The sequence below is a fragment of the Schistocerca piceifrons genome, chromosome 4 (assembly GCF_021461385.2).
Source record: "Schistocerca piceifrons isolate TAMUIC-IGC-003096 chromosome 4, iqSchPice1.1, whole genome shotgun sequence".
Lineage (NCBI taxonomy): Eukaryota > Metazoa > Arthropoda > Insecta > Orthoptera > Acrididae > Schistocerca > Schistocerca piceifrons.
The window spans coordinates 726,175,537-726,199,618 of NC_060141.1; the positions used below are offsets into that span (position 1 = coordinate 726,175,537).

At 39.1% G+C, this 24,082-nt stretch overlaps 1 protein-coding gene across 5 annotated transcripts in view; it reads left to right on the forward strand.

The window, feature by feature from the left end:
* Positions 1-5,021: 5,021 nt before the first annotated feature.
* LOC124794640 (mesoderm induction early response protein 1) overlaps positions 5,022-24,082 on the forward strand; it is a 189,579-nt gene continuing 170,518 nt past the window's right edge. For 2 of the 5 annotated variants that reach the window (XM_047258151.1, XM_047258156.1), the window contains exons 1-2: positions 5,022-5,129; positions 5,251-5,412. In XM_047258151.1, the coding sequence (XP_047114107.1) occupies positions 5,340-5,412 (73 nt within the window). In that variant the 5' untranslated portion in view covers positions 5,022-5,129; positions 5,251-5,339. Of the gene's footprint in view, positions 5,130-5,250; positions 5,413-24,082 lie in introns of those variants that run through there. The other 3 variants (XM_047258152.1, XM_047258154.1, XM_047258155.1) reach the window with 2 other exon arrangements.

The following is a 24,082-nucleotide window of genomic DNA, read 5'->3' on the forward strand; positions in this document are numbered from 1 at the left end:
ACTTTACCCTGATGCCACATGTCCTTGACTTCCTCAGCCAGTTGGATGTATTATTCAATTTTTTTCTCCTGTTTTCTTCTGTATATTTGTTGTATTGGGCATGGATATTTCGATTAGTTGTGTTAATTTCTTCTTTTTATTGGTGAGTATGATGTCAGGTTTGTTATGTGGTGTTGTTTTATCTGTTATAATGGTTCTGCTCCTGTATAATTTGTATTTATGATTCTCCAGTACATTCTGTGGTGCATACTTGTATGTGGGAATGTGTTGTTTTATCAGTTTATGTTTTATGGCTAGTTGTTGATGTATTATTTTTGCTACATTGTTATGTCTTCTGGGGTATTCTGTATTTGCTAGTATTGTACATCCACTTGTGATGTGGCCTACTGTTTCTATTTGTTGTTTGCAAAGTCTGCATTTATCTGTTGTGGTATTGGGATCTTTAATAATATGCTTGCTGTAATATCTGGTGTTTATTGTTTGATCCTGTATTGCAATCATGAATCCTTCCGTCTCACTGTATATATTGCCTTTTCTTAGCCATGTGTTGGATGCATCTTGATCGATGTGTGGCTGTGTTGGACGATATGGGTGCTTGCCATGTAGTGTTTTCTTTTTCCAATTTACTTTCTTCGTATCTGTTGATGTTATGTGATCTAAAGGGTTGTGGAAGTGGTTATGAAATTGCAGTGGTGTAGCCGATGTATTTATATGAGTGATTGCTTTGTGAATTTTGCTAGTTTCTGCTCGTTCTAGAAAGAATTTTCTTAAATTGTCTACCTGTCCATAATGTAGGATTTTTATGTCGATAAATCCCCTTCCTCCTTCCTTTCTGCTTAGTGTGAATCTTTCTGTTGCTGAATGTATGTGATGTATTCTATATTTGTGGCATTGTGATCGTGTAAGTGTATTGAGTGCTTCTAGGTCTGTGTTACTCCATTTCACTACTCCAAATGAGTAGGTCAATATTGGTACAGCATAAGTATTTATAGCTTTTGTCTTGTTTCTTGCTGTCAATTCTGTTTTCAGTATTTTTGTTAGTCTTTGTCTATATTTTTCTTTTAGTTCTTCTTTAATATTTGTATTATCTATTCCTATTTGTGTCTGTATCCTAGATATTTATAGGCATCTGTTTTTTCCATCGCTTCTATGCAGTCGCTGTGGTTATCCAATATGTAATCTTCTTGTTTAGTGTGTTTTCCCTTGACTATGCTATTTTTCTTATATTTGTCTGTTCCAAAAGCCATATTTATATCATTGCTGAATACTTCTGTTATCTTTAGTAATTGGTTGAGTTGTTGATTTGTTGCTACCAGTAGTTTTAGATCATCCATGTATAGAAACTGTGTGATTTTGTGTGGGTATGTTCCAGTAATATTGTATCCATAATTTGTATTATTTAGCATGTTGTATATTGGGTTCAGAGCAAGGCAGGACCAGAAAGGACTTAATGAGTCTCCTTGGTATATTCCACGCTCAATCTGTATTGGCTGTTATGTGGTAGTATTTGAATTTGTTTGGATATTAAGTGTGGTTTTCCAATTTTTCATTACTATGTTTAGCAACTGTATCAATTTAGGATCTAGTTTGTATATTTCCAATATTTGTAGTAACCATGAGTGGGGTACACTATCAAAAGCTATTTGGTAATCAATGTATGCGTAGTGTAGGGACCTTCGTTTAGTTTTAGTTTGATATGTCACCTCTGCATCTATTATCTGTTGCTCTTTATATCCTCGTGCTCCTTTGCGACAGCCTTTTTGTTCTTCATTTATAATTTTGTTCTGTGTTGTATGTGTCATTAATTTCTGTGTAATTACTGAAGTTAATATTTTGTATATTGTTGGTAGGCACGATATGGGGCGATATTTTGCTGGGTTTGCTGTGTCTGCTTGATCTTCATGTTTCAGATAAGTTATTCCATGTGTAAGTGTATCAGGGAATGTGTATGGGTCTGCAATGTAACTGTTAAATAATTTAGTTAGATGTGAATGTGTTGAGGTGAACTTCTTTAGCTAGAAATTTGCTATTTTATCTTTTCCAGGGGCTTTCCAATTGTGAGTAGAATTAATTACTTGGGTGACTTCATGTTTCAAAATTATCACTTCAGGCATTTGTGGTATCATCTTGTATGTGTCTGTTTCTGCTTGTATCCACCGTGCATGCCTGTTATGCTGTACCGGGTTTGACCATATGTTGCTCCAGAAATGTTCCATGTCTGTTATGTTTGGTGGATTGTCTATTTTAATGTGTGTATTATCTATTGTCTGGTAAAATTTCTTTTGGTTTGTGTTGAATGTTTGGTTTTGTTTTCTTCTATTTTCACTTTTTTTGTATCTTCTAATTTGTTTGGCCAATGCTTGTAATTTCTGCTTTTTTTCATCTAATTGCTCTATCGCTTCTTGTTGTGAGATTTTACCTAACCTTTTTCGTTTTTTATCTGATATTTCATTTCTTATAAATTGTTTTAGTTTTCCGATGTCTTTTCTCAGTTTTTCTATTCTGATCTGTAGCCTGTGTTGCCATGCTGGTTTTGTGGGTTTCTTCTGTGTGTTGGTTGGTTCTGATCTCTGCCTGGTGTGTATACTTAGTGTAGTGAGTGCTCCTATATAAACCAGTAGTTGTAACTCTTCCATAGTTGTATTTTCATTTATTTTGTTGTCTATGATTGTGTTGATGGCTGTTATTGTTGTTTCGACTTGTGGGTTATTTGGTGGTATGCAAGAATGGTCTAATGTCTGTATTTGTGTCTTTGTATTCTATATATATCAGCTGAAATTTTTCTTCTATATCTAACATGAGTGTCACTTCGTGTTCTATTTGTGCTTGTTCTGGTGGCTGTCTTAAGATTTCGTTTTCCTCTGATTGTTTAACTGATACGTGTTGTTCTTTGTTTGTTTGCTCTGGGATGTTGAGTCCATTACTGTATTTTCTTCTTCTTCTGATTGATATTATTTTGTTCCAGTATTTGTTGTACTTGTTGTTCGATGTTTTCTAATTCTGACTGGGGTATCCTGTTATTTTTTATTATTACACGGATCTGATCAGCTAGTCTTTGTTCTGTTAAAAAATTTAATTCTGGGTATCTGGTAATACATGTTGTGTATACTTGTGATCTGTATCCAGTTGTGTTGGTTCCTAAGTTTGTTGCTTGGTAATAACAGAACATGAGGTGTTGGTTAACTTCATCTGACCATCTCATCCTCTGTCTTTGTTTTCCTTCTTGAGTGGTTGCAGGAAGCATATCCTGCAAAACACCTCTATTTGGATTTAAATCATTTTCCGTGTGGCTAGTAGTGTCATTACCATAGTGGACGGGCGTAGGGTTCAAGCGTTGTCCCCGTCCTTGATAGCGCTTGTCCGAGGCTTCATTAGTTCTCTCCTGAACCAACTAATCAAACTAAAAGGGGGGGGGGTTAGCCCTATTAGAGGTTTGTTCTTTTCGTCGCCTTGTTATTATTATTATTATTATTATTATTACTGTTATACATCAGATTCTATTAATTTCAGAGATATCAACAAGATGAAAACCATAAAGTAGCAACTGAGGGAAATGACTGCAGATATTAACACAGAGCTTTACCCAATTCTTCTTTTAGATGCTTCTGATAGAAATATTTTCACGAAACTACGGTGGTATTAGCGTATGGATCACTTCATCAAAATACACAGTTCTTTGCACCTAGAAATCTCTCCTATTATTTTCACCTACAAAAGGGATTGGTAGCATAGTTTTACTCGTTACTGTCCTGTGCCATAAACTTCTGTGACACTGTAGCAAAAAAGTAGGTCCTATTTATTCTAAAAAAGTGAATTGAACATATTGTGTTAAGCTGATAATGGAAGATCTTGCAGCAGTGTCTTCCAGGACATATGGATTGATAAGCTTGTTTTGCTTCCTAAAATTATATATGTTTCGTAACAAGAGCGAATTAACTCGGACAATACTGCAATTAAAACTTTCGAATAGACTATGAATCCCTCTTTAGCTTTCAGAGTAGAGTTTTATATTCTGGAGCAGAAGTCTATAATAGGTTTTTGGTAGACTTCAGGCAGGAAACTGAAAAACTGGAGTCGGAAACAAACTAAACTACAGCTTGTTGTCTACGCCTGTAATTTCTAAGAATATACTAATTTTGAAACAGGTCTAAAAATGTAAAAATATTATCTCTAACTTGTAAGGATTGCTGTATCACACAGCTGAGACACTGAGATACCGGCGCATTATTTTCCTTCGTGAAATCCTCCTTCGGGATAGCATATGTAGCCTCATAAGTGTTATGTATGATTTCACTCAATGCTTGTTTGGAAAGTCTAGTAGAGAATTCTTGCTCCTTGTGGCTTCTTCCTGTTACCAGGGATCTTAACATTAGTCTCAACTACTGGTGTGTAGTAATTGCTCCCCTCGTACAAGTATTTTTCATTACTATACAAGTCGTCATGATCGTCAAAACATAATTGTGTGTTTCCAAATCTATCCGCAAGTAAACAAGCTAGCCGTCAGGCTCGTCCTCCAACTAGCGGATAAAATTTATGTGCAAAACTACCTTCGCTTAAGCTGTCATTATCTAGACCATTCTGATCGGTCTTTCCGTTTCTTGCATTTTGTTTGAAGTATTTTTTTGCAATACATGTTACTAACACAAACCATAACAGAATTTTCTCCATTACGAATTTCTGAGTAAATGAAATAAATTTTGAGGTTGCAACAGCCTAGTCGCTTGGCACTGAAACTGTTCTGTTCTATACAGACAGATGGAGAGTGATTGGTTGATTGAAATTTATTTCAAGTGAACATGCCACATTTGTTGTGATTTATTGCATGCATAGACATTTGTACATATACTTTGCGCAGCAGATCGTTGCGCGTGGACAGGCCTAGAAACCACCTTGACTATGTTGTGCCATAGTTAAGTTAGACTGTTGTTTGTTGCGGCCGGGGCGTAGAGGGGGGAATTATATCGATCATGATAGCGTCGATTTAAGTGTAACATCTCTGGGAGTACAGGAAAGTAGTGGCAAAATCTTTGACTTTAGCTTGGTGTGGTGTGTTGTTATACGGAAGCCGAATAAACACAAAAATATACTTGTTAGTAGAAGTTACGTTGGTGACTTTTAGCAGACCAATGGTATGTTTCCTTAATAATTGAGTGTGCTAAACGATTACACCTATATAGATGGGCATTTTCTTGTTGTTAGAGTTCATTACAGATATTGTCGGATTATGCATTCTTCCCATTCTTTTCGCAGTTGACAATTAACCGACGAGTAACATCGTTTACGAGAGGCAAACATTTAAGCCCTGTCGAACTCTTCTCTGGGTTTATCTGGACAACCTAATGAACGAGCTGAAGTCTTCTAACACTTCTCAAGTGCACTCAGCCCAGGCAGTCATCAATGGGAGTGGACATGGTATGTTTGCCTTTTTTACTAATTGTTTAGTTCATCACTCGTACGGTGAAATCACACTTTGTTTTGAAACTCCTTTAGTTCCTGTGTTTACTTCCCCAAACATTTGGCCAACTGTTTAGTTCAAGGAAGCAGTGTTTAACTGTTTATAATTTACAGTGTTTATATTTTTTCACTCGGTTATTAATTCAAGTCATTAGTTCAGTCGACAGGAAGATCAACACCGGCTACTCGTCTTTTTCTATACCATGTATCTTGAGGTGTGTAGAGATATAAAGACATGGCACAATTTTCGATGTAGAAGACATAAACTTTTAATTAGAAACAATCTCAGACGAAGCAAGACTTGGTCATCAGCTTTAAGGTTAAAGGAAATATAGGAAAAGATTTATCTGTGATGTGTAATGGGTTCTTCTAAAATCAAATCATATCTCAAAATCGACCTCAAAACCAAAAACACTAGCAGTAACTAAACTGCTTTTGCGGCCAGCCTGCCAATTTGTACCAAAGAAGTAAGTAAGCTACTGAAAAACTGCAGTTCAGTGCATGGCAAACTGCTCGTTTATTAAATCGAGAGAAACAGTTTTGTGGGAAGAAAGAAGTTGTCAGGTTCAAAAATGTGAGAGTGAAGGATAATTAATTTGAAGCAACTGTCTACTAAAAGAAGCAATTCTTTTGCCAGATTGTGAAAGATTCGATTAAGTAAAACTCCTTATTCAGATTGACCAATGCTCGAATTCTTATGTTAATGGAGAGATAAATTGGCACAGGCCATGAATTATTTGCTTAATAAAACAAACAACAACTGGCCTTTGGCGGATTATTTGTGTGTAAATTATATATGGCGATTCTGGCATTTGCTAAATCGTTATCCGGTGACTGTATTAAGCTTTTTTGTCATTTTCTGAGATCGTTCCAAGTGAATGCTGAGATGGTTTCTTCAAGCATCCACTAGGAGTGATTACCTTTTTGAGCTCTGTTGATAGCGCATCAGTAGCTAATGGTAAACCTCATATTTTTGTTGGGTCTGCTACCAGTTTGCGAGTTCAGATAAACATATTTCAGTGGTTCAGCTATTGAACCTAAATATGATTTTAGTTTCATTTTAGGATCAAGTAACCAATATTAACATTCCCACAATTTTTTGAAAATACGTTTCGAGTTCTAAACTCTAACTTCATTTCTTCTGTTGTTAATGGAAGCAGAGTTGAAATTTCCTGTGACACTCCTGTCACTCCAGGTGACTTCCAGCATGACATCTTCATGCCAAACTGTTGCTGATTCTATCTGCAATCTGTGTTAGGTGATTAGTACAGGTGTTAATTTTTTGTCCAAGTTATTAGGAAGACATACAAACTCAGTGGCTACCTGAAATAAATAAATAATTAAAGTTTATTTCTGAAAATGAAAAAAAACATGATAATGAAAATGTTTTACAGTATACTTGGTTCTAGGACACTACCCATCTGCTTTCATCCATGATGTAACTGCTCTGTGCCATGATGTGTTCTGTACATCATTGATCTGTGATGTGTGTGTTTGAAGTGGAAGTGAAATTTTCTTGTAGAGGGCACAGTTTATGAAGAGGTAGTGCGCTCTAGCGGTTGTGTCATTCAGTGTGCTACTGTCGTCGTGATGTGGACTGTACAAAATTATGTGGTGACACAATGAAATATATTGTGCAGAATGTTGTGACATAAAACAATGTTGTAAATTCTGAACTGTACTCTTAGGTATGTGCGTAACCACTTCATAAGTGGATCAGTACTTTTAATTGAAAACATTGTTCCACTTACCTTCTCCCATGTTTTCATTCAAAACATAGTTTATTCTACATTCTCCCATGATTAATTAAAAAAAACGTTGAGCCACCTGCAATGTTTCTCATCTTCTCATGTGTTCCGCTGTATTGTCGTATCCAATTCATCATTCCTCAAGTACGCTTCCCATAATTCACCGGGCCTACAGTTACCGGCTGGAACACACAAAAGGAAAACCGCCAACACTGTAAGTGCACCTTTACTCTAGGGTTGAGTTATATAGATAAACTGAAGATTGGAGTACTGGCTGTTGTAGTTGCGAGGGGGGGGGGGGTGTTATTGCTATCCTGGGCTAGGGTTGAGCTATATAAGTGACCTAAAGATTGATATATTGGCATTTGTAGTGGTTATTCATACCCTGATGTAGTGTTGAGGTATATTGGTAAGCTGGAGAGTGGGACACTGGGTTTTGTGCTGGTGGGAGTGGTTTTTGATATCCTGATCTAGAGTTGAGCTATATAGGTGATCTGGAGATTATAGAATGAAGGCTTTCGTGGCCAGATGACACAGCTGCTGGTAAATCTTTTGGGATGTGAGGTCGTGGTCCAAGAAACTGTTCTGTTCCTGACCTTTCGCCCAGGACTGTGCTGGTCATCCTCATAGGTACTCTTCCACTGAGTCTTGTCGACTGACTGGTCGGACGTCTGAGAGCAACATAAATACTGTAGGAAAGGGGGCATGGTTAAAGTAACATGTGATGAGCAGAGATAAAACTTAACTTCCAGTTTTCATCTTGTCAAAGATAAAACTGTCTAGCAATTCTGCAGAGCTATTGCCCATATGTTGGTGAGTTTCATTGCATCCTCTTTCCTATTAAAATTATCCTGATGATTATAAATTACAATGACTTCTCTACATAGTTGTGGATAATAATTTGATGTTGCAGATAAAATTTTTGTTTCAGAAAGCTTCACATCATAGTTTCCTGATGGAAGAGCATGCTCTGCTACAGCCCATTTCTCTATATTTTGTAGTTGGCAAAGACTTTTGTGCTCTTTTAGCCATGTATTTATGCTCCTCTTGGTAGTTCCAATATAAACTTTACCACATGAGCACAGAATTTTGTGTACACCACATGTCGACAGAGGAGGGTGTTTATCCTTCACAGATCGGAGTACTTGACTTGGTTTCTTTGTTGGTCTACAGACTGGTCTGATATCATGTTTCTGTAAGATCATAACGATCTGATCCATTACTTTTGTAATAAAAGGGAGAGAAACTGTATCTTTCCGTCATTGTGGTTCATCCTTTGCCTTCAGTCTCCTGTTCCTTGGCCGCAAAATTCTCTTTACTTCTTTCACTGAGTTGCCATTTCTCTCAAAAGCCTACTTCAGCTGTTTTATTTCAGCATCCAGGTGTTCTGATGTGCATATCCGTTCAGCTCTATTGACAAGGCTTTTAGTGACACTTCTCTTTTGTTGTGGATAGCGATTCAAGTTTTTATGCAATTATCTGTCCGTATGTGATACTTTCTAAAAAAAACTTTATGTTCCAAATTTCCATCAGACTGTCTCATGCCATCCAAGAAAGATATTCTATTTTCATGTTCCATTTCCATGGTGAACTGGATTGTTTGATTAATTTTATGTAGGCCTAGATGATCAAAGAATTCATCCAAAGCCTTTCTGCTATGGGACTAAACAACAAATGTGTCATCTACAAACCGATACCAGTGAGATTGTTTTGTATTTGCTTTGTCCATAGCTGATTGTTCGAATTTCTCCATATAGAAATTAGTGATTGTAGGACCTAATGAGTTACCCATTGCTTTACCATCAAGTTGCTCATAAAATTCACCATCCCACTGGAACTGACTCGAGGCAAGACAGTGCCTAAAAACAGAAGTCAAATGTCCTAGAAAAATATCCGTTATAAAAATCATAACTTTTTTAACTGGAATTGTAGTGAATAAGGACACTATGTTGAAACTTACAAGAATATTTTCAGGGGCCAGAATTAATCCTTCAAGGTTCTCAATAAAATGATGCGAGTCTTTTATATATGGGTCAGTTTTCCCAATATATGGTTGTAAACGATGTTCCAGATATCTTGATGTTTCATACGTGGGAGAATTGATGGCAGTAACTATGGGTCTTAAAAAAAACCAACCTATTTTATGAATTTTGGGTACACCATACAGTCTAGGACACAAAGCTTGACTCTTCAACAAAGCTCTTTTATCTTCTTTTTGAATGGACTTAATCAGATTAGTTAGTTAGTTACTTTCCTGTTCCATGTATCAATTTGCACAATAAATCGTCATGATGTGGAACGAGTCATTTTACATTCATATTGCAAATTAATTTGTACATCTACACAGGTTATACAATAATGAAAGAGGGAAATTGGTCTGGGGAAAAAACTGCTAGTAGGGCAAGTTTGGTATTTTCATGGCTTTAAGGTGGCATCACTGGGATGAGCCCTGATCAACTGATGCATCAACATTGTTTTGTTTATTACCTCGAAAATACATTTCAGGATGGCGAGTCTGCTTGAAATGTCCACATTAGTTGAACTACATTCTGTTATTTGTTTTTTACTTGTTGAAGGCAAGAAATCAGTGAAAATATACTATAGAATGTCTAAAGTTTATGGTGAAGGTTGTATGAATAGTGCAAATTTTTACAAGTGGATAGAGCAGTTCAAAATGGTTGCTTCTCAGTGACTGACAGACACCGTTCTGGCAGACCAGTTGCAGTCTCTACTACCTCACATGAAAGTCGAATCGTGACATTGTTCGTGCCAACCGCCGTGTGATTGTTGAAATGATAGTTGATAAGGTTCAAGTTAGTGCTGATATAGTTCATAACATTATCTATAACAAGCTGAAGTACCTCAAAGCATGTGCAATATGGGTCCCAAAGGAGCTGACGTGTCTACACAAGGAAACAAGGTTGAGAGAGCGCACAGAGCTAAAGGAATATTATGAAAGAGAAAGTGAGCACTTCCTCAATAAAATTTTAACTTGTAATGAAACTTGAGTTCACTGTTATGAGCCAGAATCAAAAAGACAAAGTGGAAGCACACCAACTCACCTGTCAAGAGAAAATTGGAAACCCAAGCATCAGCAGGAAAGTCATGTTGACTCTCATGAAAGCCATGAGAGAGAGACGTGGATCACAGAGGAGAGATGTGTTTCTGCAGGAAGACAATGCATGTCCTCATATTGCTCAACTAACCTGTGAAACCATTGACAAAATGGGCTGGGAAGTACTGCCTCATCCCCCAGTCTTGATTTAGCACCTAGTGATTTCCACTTATGTGGTGCACTGAAGGTGGGAAGAGGTTCCAGGACAATGAGAACATGAAAAAGTTTGTGGGAAATTGGTTCAAACATCAAGATAAAGAGTTCTTTGCACCCGAAATAAAAAAAGTTTGTAGCCCATTGGAACAAGTGCATAAATGTTCAAGGGGATTATGTTGAAAAGTAGAAAAGGTATTGTTTTGTAAAAATAAATGCTGTTTTCTCCAGACCAATTTGTCTCTTTAATTATTGAATGACCTTCATATTTGTACTCTAAACATCACCATATAATTATTTTTTCCCCCTAGACATTTTATATCACTGGGTAAGTGGTCAACATTTTTTGTTGCAGCATTGTGCACCTCTTTCTGTGCTAAAGGCAACCTTAATGTTGAGTAATGAATGTCATTTTTCTTTCTAGTATCGTAATTAAGTACCTCATTGTTTGTTTTGAACTGTAGTGGATTATTTACTACAGACTTCATGAGGGAGTAAATATACTGTGAAGCATTAGTGAGAATGCCGAACTCCTTAAACAGATGTCTACAAGATGATCGCGGGTGAGCACCACATATTATTCTTAATGCACATTTTGGGGCAATGAAGACCTTTTTTCTTAATGATGAGTTGCACCAGAACTGTATTCCATATGACATACTGAATGAAAATAAGCAAAATATGCCAACTTATTGATTTTTGTCTCCCCAAAATTTTCAGTGATTCTAAGTGCAAATGTGGCTGAACTAAGTTGTTTTAGGAGTTCCAAAATGTGTTTTTTCCACTTTACATTTTCATCAATATGGACACCTAGGAATTTTGGAGTTTCCACCATATGTTTTATTTCACCTCCATGTGTTACACTTATCACTGGTGCAGTGCCCCTAGAAGTGCAGAACTGATGTGTCTTTCTGAAATTCAGGGTGAGACCATTCGCAGAAAACCAGTAAATGATACTTTTGAGAGCTTTGTTCGCCATTTCTTCCATTTCTGTATGTATACTGGGAGTGATAACAATACTGATGTCATTTGCAAAAATAACTAATTCTGTTTGTTGTACATTAGGTGGTAGATCATTTACATATATGAGAAACTAGTGGACCTAAGATTGAGCCTTGGTGAACCCCATATGTGATTTCTCCCCAGTCAGAATTATGTCCCTGGCTTCTGTTGGTTGAATTACTATTAAGTACATCTTTCTGCATTCTTTTGGTTAGATGTGACATGATCCATTGGTTGATTATACCATCAATCCCATAAAACTTCAATTTTTCTTGGAGTATACTGTGATTTACACAATCAGATGCCTTGGATAGATCACAGAAAATACCTACCAGTGTTCATTTTTTATTTAATGTTTGTAATATCTGGTGTGTGAACATGTAAATGGCATTCTCAGTAGAGCAACCCTTCTGAAACCCAAACTTTGATTTACTGAGGATATTATTGTTGCCAAGATGAGATACTATTCTAGAGTACATCATCTTCTCAAAAATTTTGGAAAATGATGTCAGCGGTGAAATAGGTCAGTAGTTCCTGACGCCTCTCTTATCTTGTTTCTTAAAGAGGGGTTTAACAACGGCATATTTTAGTCTCTCTGGAAAAATACCTTGAGTTAGTGATGCATTACATATTTCAGACAATACCATACATATCATACGGGAACAAATCTTTAGTACTCTATTGGAAACACAATCAAAACCAGAAAAGCTTTTATTCTTGAGAGAATGTATGACCCTCTTAATGTCAGAAGTTGGTGGTACATTCATATGGTGTAATTTTATGAGAGTTACTTCTTCAACATATTGCTGTGATATTTCTCTTGAACTGTTGGTCCCTCTGCTTTCTACTATGTTTAAGAAATGATTTTTAACTACATTTGCTACCTGTGACTTGCCATTTATAAGCCTTCCATTCAATTCCATAGTAATGTTATCCTCTTCTGTGGTTGGTTGTCATGTGTCTTGCTTCATTATATTCCATATTGCCTTAACTCTGTTGTCAGACATACTGATTTCTGACATTATGTGCATGCTTCTTGATTTTTTGATAACCTTTCTTAGTAATTTTGAGTAGTTTTGTAGTGTGCAACTACTGCAGGGTCTCTACTTTTTCCTGCCAAAAGATACATTTCCCTTTTCCTTTCACAATAGACTTTAATCCCCTTACTGATCCATGTCCCTTCTGATTAGCTTATGTGGAAAGCTATTTTGAAATACTTACATGAATTTATTATGGAATAGGTTAAATTTTATATTGGTATTTGGTTCTTTATAACTTCCATCCCAGGCTGTTTGTTGTAAACTGCTCTTATAAACATTTGCCCTGTAGTCATTAATAATAGTAACTGACTTCCACTGCAGTGTATCCACACTGTAAGGTAGTATGTCATTTATCCTGACTAACTGTGCCATGATCAGAGAGAGCAGTTGTTAATGAGTTATTTATTTTCCTCAATACGCTGGCTGTAAGGTCCTTCATAAGTTTTTTGTACTGTCCTGACGTTAAAAGGTTCAAAATTTTGCTTTGATAATCCTCTGTATTCATAACAATAGTAGCGTTCCCTTTATCAGCAGGAAGAACCACTACCTCTTCATCTGCATTTAAATCTCTGAGAGCCTTCCTCTCACCTTTCGTTAAATTAAATTCCAAAGGTTTACTGTGGCATAAGACCATGGTGGTTTCAATTCAAATTACATCTGCAGTTTCCTTGGGAACATTTCATATACCTGCTTCTATATGCACGATAATATCCTCAACTAGTACTCTCTTATGTGTCACAGGATAGTTTCCTTCTTTTGCAAGGAAGGAAATCTCGTCTTGAGATAACACTCTCTCCGACTTGTTAATAACAGTATTAGACATCACCGTATTGCTTGTAGTTGCTACATTAGTTTGTAACTTTCCGAACTTTTTCTTATGTCTACTAGTAGTCGTTTCCATCACGGCTTTCATAGATGTAAATGTAAGGTAATCTATTTTATTTCACAGATCTATCTGTACCTTACTAGCAAGGAATAAATGTGGTTTCGGTAACTTACGGTCAACAGAATCCATTTTTCGTCTTGTATGGCTGACTCATATGTAAAAGATTTGTGTCATTTTATTGAGAAACTTGAAGGGTTAATTCTGGCTACTGTCCTTATTCACTATGATTCCAGTTAGTGAAGATATGATTTTTATAACGGAATATTTCTCCAGGAGATTTGACTGCTCTTTTTAGAAATTGCCATATTTCAAGTCAGTTCCAGTGGGATAATGAATTTATGAGCAACTTGATGGTGTAGCAATGGGTAACTCATTAGGTCCTGCGATCACAGTTTCTGTATGTAGAAATTCGAACAATCGGCTGATAAAGGTTTGTAGATGACATGTTTGTGGTTTGGTCCCATGGTAGAAAGGCTTTGGACAATTCTTTGATCATCTGAATAAAATTAATTAAAAAATCCAGTTCACCATGGAAATGGAAAATGATAATAGAATATCTTTCTTGGATGCTATGAGACAGTCTGATGGAAATTTGGGACAACATGTTTTTTTGAAAAGCAACACATACGGACAGATATTTCCATAAAAACTCCAATCATTATCCACAACAAAAGAGAGGTGTCACTAAAAGTCTTGTCGATAGAGCCAAATGGATATGCACATCGGAACACTTGGACGCTGAAATAAAACATCTGAAGTAGGCTTTCGAGAAATTTTTGGCCATAGAACAGAAGACTGAAGGACAAGGATGAAGCGAAACAATGGAAAAATACAGTTTCTCTCCATTTTATTAAAATAGTAATGGATCAGATCTGTAAGGCTTTACAGAAACATGACATCAGACCAGTCTTTAGACCAACAAAGATAAATAAATCAAGTACTCCAGTCTGTGAAGGAAAAACACCCTCCCCTGTTGATATGTGATGTATACAAAATTCTGTGTACATATGGTATAGTTCATATTGGAACTGCCTAGAGGAGCATAACTACACGGCTAAAAGAGCACAAAAGTCTTTGCCGACTACGAAATATAGAGAAATTAGCTGTAGCAGAGCATGCTCTTCAGTCAGGAAAGCACTAAGTGAAGTTTTCTGAAACAAAAATTTTGTCTGCAATGTCAAATTATTATCCACAACTATGTACAGAAGCAATTGAAATTTATAAGCATGAGGATAATTTTAATGGGAAACAGGAGGCAATTAAACTTAGCAGCATATGAACAGTAGCTCTGCAGAATCACTAGACAGTTTTATCTTTGACGAGATGAAAATTGGTAGTTAAGTTTTATCTCTGACAAGAATTATCTCTGCTCAACACATGTTACTTTGACCATGCCCCCTTCCCTACAGTATTTATGTCGTTCTCGGACGTCTGACCAGTCAGGCTGCAAGACTCAGTGGAGTAGCACTTCTGAGGATGTCCAGCACAGTCCTGGACAAAAGGTCAGGAACAGAAGAGTTTCTGGGACCACAACCTCACATCCCGAAAGTTTTACCAGCAGATCTGGAGATTGTCATACCAGATTTAGTAGCTGGGGGAAGGGGGAGGGGTGTTGTTGGTACTTTGGTCTAGGGTTGAGCTACATAGGTGATTGGAGACTGGGATACTGACTGTTGTTGTGGGGAGGGTTTGTTGGTATCCTGTCTATATTTGAGTTATATAGATGAACTGCAGATCAGAAAATTGGCTTTTGTAGTTGTGGGGAGGGTGGGGGTTATTACTAATACCTTGGTTTAGGGTTGAGCTACATAGGTTAACTGGAGGTTGGGATAATGTGATCTTATGGTGTGTTTCATATGGTTTTGTTGAGTTTTATTTTTTACCAGTTTCAAGTGTAATTTTTCCCCATTGTTGTGTCTCTAATGGTGGTGTTTCTATTATTGAATTTTTAGTTTGTCCCCACCCGAAACCCCTGTTTTCTCACAGTTGTCCCACTGATTTCATTGGGTTCAGTCAGTGTATTGGTTTTGATGGTATTTGTATTTTTGCGGGTGTCATGATTTATCTTTTTCAAAATGCTGCATATGCTCAATAAAGAGGGTTTTGGCATGGTGATGATGTCATTGGTCAAAGCAGATGGGTGGAATCCCAGTCTCTAGAAATGCCAAATTTTGTAATCAGCAACACAGACAAATTCAGAATATTCTCCAACACTGTCTTTGAAATAAACATGTCCTGTTTGCTACCTGAACATAACAGAAGTAAACAGACTAAAGGAACAAATCTTTGTGTATTTTGACAATACATAAACCATTCATTAAAGTAACACAATAGTGGAATATCCAGGATGGAATGACAGTGTTATGATAAGGATATATTGTTACTGGTTATATACAGGAGATGTTGGGTGACAGACAGACAGACATACAACAAAAATAACTGCACCATACATTAATATGTTACTTACATTATGTGCCTTTTGTATGTGAAACATTCTTTAGTAAAGCCACTTTAAAAAAATGGAAGAGTAGTATTGTAGACAATTACAGGCAAATATCCTTGTTGATTGTGATTTTTTTTTTTTAAAAAAAAAAAAAAAAAAAAAAAAAAGAGAGAGAGAGAGAGAGAGAGAGAGAGAGAGACAGGATGTAAATAGTAATACATCTAGGTCCATGTGATCTTCCAGACATGTGGCTTGCTGACAGGAAAGATGTATCAACAGAAAATGCAATTCATTCTTTTGTGTGTGATGCACTTGTAGGACTAAATACTAATTTGACAGTGGATATCTTTTTTTTTTTTTTATTTACCAAAAACCTTTTATATGTACCATACGTTTTAGAACTTTATCGAATTTGGTTGGGGACTGAAATGGTATAGAATAAAAAAGATAAGCTACTTGTTGAGTATCAATGAGCAGGAAAGAGATTTGAATCAGATTGACGCACTGTAACATGGGGGGGCCTTGGGCTTTGATTGTGGTATCTTTCTTTTCTTAATGTGCGTGTCTAGTCTGAAATTAACATGTCAGGTGATATCAGAAGTTCAGTTTGTAAATCACAGAAGTGTCAGTGAAAGACATGGGATGTAAAATAATGATTTTGCTGTTGTAAGTCAGCTTCTTCAGTGACTCAGATTTTATTAAACACATATGTAGCCTACAAATAATTCATAGAAAGTAAATAGTTCCTAACTCTTCTGGAAACACGCAAAACAAAAGGCTTCTATATGTTGATACCTCGTGGTTGATACACCATTTTCGAAGGTTGATGAATGACTCACGTGTTAGTCAGCAGGAGAACAGTGTTCATAGGTTCGATTGGGGAGCACTCAAATATGAACCGTGCTCTCACCAAATCCATTTACTGTCAGTTCATTCGTCCAAAGCACAGTGGTTGGTTGAGCAGTTTGCAAGAACTGTACTACACTAGGCAAACAGGCTACCCCATGGGGCCAGATGCAGTAGGTAAGTAACAAGAAGTCCAAATCACAATCAAGGAGAAAACCACATCACACAGGTTTGTCATCAACATGTACATTGGAGAGCTTGCTGTAAACATCAACTGGTTGATGAGTGTGTGGCAGTCCGTAACAATCCACAAATGTGCCGCATGACCTGGCACTGGCAGATGTACCCTTCCTCACCATGGCTAGCAACCTCACTCGATGCATGCATAATTATATTGAGTGGTCTATTGATAAATCTGGCGGACTACAAGATTAGCAAAAAGGGTAGTGGAAAACTTAAGCTCTTGGTTTACTGAAAACAGATTAACTGCAACATAACCCAGTGCATACGGTTTCTGTCATTGAAATTTTGTTGAAGCAAGGTTGGTGGAGAAAGGAACTAAGTAACTTTCACATTTTTATTTTTTCATGTAAATGTATTAAATAGGCAAGGGCTCATGTTACAGTGTTTGAGTTTCTTTCTCCACCGCATATCGCGTCTTGCAGCTGTCCATAATGTCGATGGGCTTGTAGTGTGCCACAGGCATAACAAGCCAGTAATTTGGCACCAACTTTATGATGTGTCATTGTTACTGTTGACTGTTGCTATGACAGGGTTGCCACAAGTTCTGGAAATCAGGGAATTTCAAATGTGTTAGGGAAATTTGAAAAACACTTTGGAGAAATCTCACTTTTGTCGCAGTAGATGAATTGGTTTGTTTACTGAGATGTCATGCTCTTAGTTGGCTGGGCGCAGCTGAGTACATGAGCCACTTCTGTACTCCCTCATTCTTATTGCTTCTTCCCTTTCTACCGCTCCCCTCAGCTTGCAGTCAGTGCTGTCACCACTTCTTGCTGCTAGCCTAGCAGCTGCTGTCAAGAGACAGGGAGGCGTGAGGAGTGGTTTGTTTGGACCTGATTCTCAGAGATTTTTGATACAGCAGCCGGAGACAGCTGTCATGTGTGCATGATTTCTGAGTGATTATGGGAATGTGTGCATGCTCTCATTTTCTGACAAAGGCTGCGCCCAAAAATTTAGTTGAGAGAGCTTGATTGTCTTTTCTATGTGCCTGTCTGCGGTTCAGCAATCATCTTTACGATGAGTTGCTACCTATCCTCGCTAGTATTGATTCTCAGAGTATTCGTGCAAGTTATCTGTTGCCTGGATTGATCACAGTGGTCTCATTTCATCAACATGGTGTTTGTGATGTGTAAATAGCTGGCCACACCACTGGACTTCCATGATGGGCCAAAACCGCAGGCCATTTCTGTGGGTGTCTGTAACGGATCGGGCCTGCCAATCTGAAGCCTGTCATTTCCCACTAATGTGCAGGCCCTGTCGACCGTGTCTAGTCTCACCGATCTGCCTGCCGGCTAAGTATGTTTGTGTGGCATAATGTGGCAGATTTTCATGGTTTATCCATGGACTCAGGACTGCAGTGCTCCTCAGCAGGCCAGAGGTCATGGGCATGGATTTTAGTAATTGTGACAGTCTCACCGCAAGTATGTTGTAGAATGCTATGTTTTATAGACATTTTACTTATTCTAATACATTTTGACACTTCAAAAGTAGTTTACGTATTATAAAATATGGATGCTAAGAGGAAAAAAGTTGTGGCAGTCACCAGCAGTTTGTACGCTATGTACTCAAGTATCTCTTGAAAGAAAAACGACACAATACCTATAAAATAGTAGACATAACACAGTGGGTAATAACCGACACTAACAAACATAGTAGAACCAACATTTTATTGGCAGACACCTATGGTGTTGGTTTACATAACTCTTCCCTGCCTTATACACTTCTTTCAAGATGCCTACCTTTTCTGAGGTGAAGATATTTTAAATCCGTCTTGCGACTTCAATGAAATGCATATTTTTGTCACCAAATGTGTTTCGTTTTACTGGAATAAAATAACATCAGTGGTATTAATGAAACACACATACCACATGGCTTGCTTTCTCCACCTAAAACAGTTCACTGCAAAAGGTGTTGATGTTAGTACTTAAGATTTTTACTCACACATTTAGAAATACAGAAGTCCTTACATTTTTTGTCAATTGAAGAGTTCCTAGATAACAGAACACAGCATGTCATTCTCAATGGAGAGAAGTCTTCCGAAGTAAGAGTGATTTCAGGTGTGCCACAGGTGGGTGTCGTAGGACCGTTGCTATTCACAATATACATAAATGACCTTGTGGATGACATCGGAAGTTCACTGAGGCTTTTTGCGAATGATGCTGTGGTGTATCGAGAGGTTGTAACAATGGAAAATTGTACTGAAGTGCAGGAGGATCTGCAACGAATTGACGCATGGTGCAGGGAATGGCAATTGAATCTCAATGTAGACAAGTGTAATGTGCTGCGAATACATAGAAAGATAGTTCCCTTATCATTTAGCTACAAAATAGCAGGTCAGCAACTGGAAGCAGTTAATTCCATAAATTATCTGGGAGTACGCATTAGGAGTGATTTAAAATGGAATGATCATATAAAGTTGGTCGTCGGTAAAGCAGATGCCAGACTGCGATTCATTGGAAGAATCCTAATGGAATGCAATCCGAAAACAAAGGAAGTAGGTTACAGTACGCTTGTTCGCCCACTGCTTGAATACTGCTCACTGGTGTGGGGTCCGTACCAGATAGGTTTGATAGAAGAGATAGAGAAGATCCAACGGAGAGCAGCGCGCTTCGGTACAGGATCATTTAGTAATCGCGAAAGCCTTACGGAGATGCTAGATAAACTCCAGTGGAAGACTCTGCATGAGAGACGCTCAGTAGCTCGGTACGGGCTTTTGTTAAAGTTTCGGGAACATACCTTCACCGAAGAGTCAAGCAGTATATTGCTCCCTCCTACGTATATCTCGCGAAGAGACCATGAGGATAAAATCAGAGAGATTAGAGCCCACACATAAGCATACCGACAATCCTTCTTTCCACGAACAATACGAGACTGGAATAGAAGGGAGAGCCGATAGAGGTACTCAGGGTACCCTCCGCCACACACCGTCAGGTGGCTTGCGGAATATGGATGTAGATGTAGATGTAGAATTTATGTCTTTACTTACCCTTGCTGGCTCAAAAGTTGTCCCCCCGAGGGGGCCCACAGATCTTTTTTGGGTATGCATGTGGCGCATGTGGGTCTGTGAGTTATTGCAGCCTTTATTCTTTTCCAGGCTGCTTTACCTTCTTCTTTTCCCTTTGCTCCTTTCTTTCCTTCTCTTGGTGTGCATCTTTATGTTGGCCCAACTATCCTCATGACTTTGCTTCGTCTTGTGGTTTTGGTTGCTTTTTCCTCCTCCTTTTTGGCTTTTTTCCCCCTCAGGGATTTGATCTCCATCTCCAAATTTGCTCCTTTCTTTCCTTCTCTTGGTGTGCATCTTTATGTTGGCCCAACTATCCTCATGACTTTGCTTCGTCTTGTGGTTTTGGTTGCTTTTTCCTCCTCCTTTTTGGCTTTTTTCCCCCTCAGGGATTTGATCTCCATCTCCAAATTTGAAATCTGTAGTGTGAGACAGATGGCGAAGAACTCCCTCCCTAGCACCTTCCCCGTGGGTTCTTCCTCCTCCTTGTCCTCCTGCTCCTCCTCCTCCTCCCCCCCCTTTCCTTCTCCTCTCCCTTTTCCCCCTTCCCCTCCCTCCCCGCCAAAGCTCTTTGGCCTCCTTGCTAGGGCACCAACTCGATAGCCAGTCCATGTAGTGGGGCTGTTGTGTACCCATCTGGCTGTGCCCCCTGACAACACAGGGATCACACTGCTGGTACTTGCACTGTGAACACCTTGTGCAAGCCTAGGAGTGGTTGCCCATCTTTTTGGGGTGTCGAAACTCCCGGCCATGACCGTCCTGCCAGGCAGCCATTGCTGTGACTGGGTGACACCCACGAGGCGAGCCCCTGTTCAGAGTGTGTGGTACCAGGACGGACATTTGGCACATGAAATGCGTTCAACTCTCTGGCCACTCTACTGCTTCCTCAACACAGTTCTGTCTCAGTTCCTGTTTCTGCTTTCCTGGCCTTACTCTCCTTCGATACACTGGGAGGAGGGCCAGGTCTGCCGGCTTGGGGCGAAACTCTTTCCAGCTTCCTGATCTGTATCAGGACCAACGGAGAGACTTGTGCCACCACCAAACCCCTTTTCTTTGTGACAAGTTCAGTGAAGTTGAGTCATTAACCAAGATGAGATCTGGCTCTCTCCTTATAAAGACAACTTCTGTCAGTCAGCTTCCCTCTGTGCTTGCGACCGTTTAGGAGACATCCCCGTGACTATCGTTCCTCACAAGCCACTCAATATGACACAGGATGTAATTTTCCATAGGGACCTTCTCCTCCAGGTCGATAATGAACTTACAGCTAATCTGGAGCAACATGGCATTCATTTCGTCTAGCATGTCCAGAAAGGCCCTACGGACCATCGTATAGACAAAGGTGCTTTCATAATTGCATTTGAGCGGGATACCTTGCCCAAGAAGGTCAAGGTAATGATGTACAGATGCAACGTGAAACCGTACATTTCGCCTTCTATGTGTTGCTTTCATTGCCTCAAGTTCAGCCACATGTCCTTGTGATGTGATGCCACTTCCATCTGTGGTGACTGTGGCCGCCCTCTTGCCGTTGCACCCCACTGCCTAACTGTGTAAACTGCTCTGGTCTCCATTCTCCCCACTCACCAGTGTGTCCAGTGTTGTTGTTGTTGTTGTTGTTGTGGTCTTCAGTCCACAGGCTGGTTAGATGCAGCTCTCCATACTACTCTATCCTTTCCAAGCTCCTTCATCTCCAAGTAACTACTGCACGCTACATCCTTCTGAATCTGCTTAATGTATTCATCTCTTGGTGTTCCTGTAAGATTTTTACCCTCCATGCTGCCCTCCAATACCAACTTGGTGATCCCTTGGTGCCTTAGAACATGTCCTACCAACCAATCCCTTCTTTTAGTCAAGTTGTGCCACAAATTTCTGTTCTCCCCAGTTCTGTTCAGTACCTCCTCATTAGTTACGTGATCTACCCATCTAATCTTAAGCAGTCTTCTATAGCACCACGTTTCGACAGCTTCTATTCTCTTCTTGTCTAAACTACTTATCGTCCATGTTTCACCGCCATACAAGGCTACACTCCATACAAATACTTTTAGAAAAGAATTACCTACACTTAAATCTATACTTGATGTTAACAAATTTCTCTTCTTCAGAAACACTTTTCTTGCCATTGCCAGTCTACATTTTATATTCTCTCCACTTTGACCATCGTCAGTTATTTTGCTCCCTAAATAGCAAAACTCATCTACTAGTTTAAGTATCTCATTTCCTAATCTAATTCCCTCAGCATCACCTGATTTAATTCGACTATGTTCCATTATCCTCATTTGCCTTTGTTGATGTTCATCTTATATCCTCCTTTGAAGACACTGTCCATTCCGTTCAACAGCTCTTCCAGGTCCTTTGCTGTATCTGACAGAATTACAATGTCATTGGCAAACCTCAAAGTTTTTATTTCTTCTCCATGGATTTTAATTCCTATTCCAAATTTTTATTTTGTTTCCTTTACTGTTTCTTCAATATAAAAATGGAATAACATCAGGGATAGGCTACAATCCTGTCTCTTTCTCTTCCAAACCACTGCTGCCCTTTCAGGCCCCTCAGCCCTTATAACTGCCATCTGGTTTCTGAACATTTTGTAAATAGCCTTGCGCTCTCTGTATTTGACCCCTGCCACTTTCAGAATTTGAAAGAGGGTATTCCAGTCAACGTTGTCAAAAGCTTTCTCTAAGTCTACAAATTCTAGAAACTTAGGGTTGCCTTTCCTTAATCTGTCTTCTAAGATAAGTAGTAGGGTCAGGTTTGCCTCATGTGTTCCAACATTCCTATAGAATCCAAACTGATCTTCCCCAATGTTGGATTCTACCAGCTTTTCCATTCGTCTTTAAAGAATTTGTGTCAGTATTTTGCAGCTGTCACTTATTAAACTGATAGTTCTGTAATTTTCACACCTGTCAATGCCTGCTTTCTTTGGGTTTGGAATTATTATCCAGTGTACAGTGTCCAGTGTACATGAAGGAAAAAAGAATTCAGGGAATAAAGATCCATGACCATCTCAGCTACTTTGAGGCCCGGAAGAAGTTTGGCAGACTTCACCCTGTAAATCTGCCCTCTACCTTTGCTTCAGTTACATCTGCCCCTCCTCACCCCTACCCTCATTGTGCCCTCCTTCCCTTTCCTCACCCTTGGTGGCTCCCATCCCTTCCCCTCCAGGAACTCCTCCTCCTCTTCCTCCTCGGCCAGGGAAGACATCCTCTTCTCTGGCTCCTACTAGGGATGGGGCTCCGTCTTGTAACAACCCTTCCTGCATTCTCAGCACACAAAGGCCAGGCCAGAGGAGAGGCCTGTACCCCGAGGGCCCCAAAGCTACCCACTCTGTCTGATCCCAACATCACTGCCACCTATTCCCTTACTGATAACGTCTCTCCTCTCCCTCTGAGGGAAAAGAAGCAGCAGCCTGGCTTCCTGAAGGGCTCTGCCCCCTCCACCTCATCCTGAATCAAGACCTTTTATGAATGTCACCCCATCCTCATTGGTGACAACCACTGACCAAGTGACATGACCTCTCTTCGGCTTCTTTATGTCTCATCTGGACTCTCAGCACATGGTAGTCCAGTGGAATTGCAAGGGATATTATTGTCACCTCCTGGAAATACAATGCCTTGTTTCCTCCTGCTCTTCTTTCTGTCTTGCTCTTCAAGAAACGTACTTTCATGATGACCACTCTCCAACATTTCATGTTATTTGGCATTTTGCTGGAACTGTGGCGGCCTCGGCATAGCGTGCGTCTGCACTTTGGTTTGCACCAATGTCTTTAGTGACTGGATCCCCCGTCATACCAACCTGGAAGCAATAGCAGTTAGAGTGTAGACGACTCTGGCAATCACCATTTGCAATGTCTACCTCTCTACAGGTAGGCCATTTCCTTATGTTGAACTGTTTACCCTTAATGCAGCAACTCCTGCCCCCTTATCTTCTCCTTAGTGACTTCAGTGCACACCACAATCTGTGGGGGAGTGCCACTTCATTGGGTAGGGGACTTCTACTTGCCCAACTTACTACAGACATTGATTTGTGTCTCCTCAATGGCTGTTCCTCTACCCATGTCAGTGCCGCTCATGGAACCTTTATTGCTATCGATCTCACAATCTCCTCGCCTGCTCTCGTGGCTTGCCTACATTAGTCACCCCATGGTCATCTTCGTGACA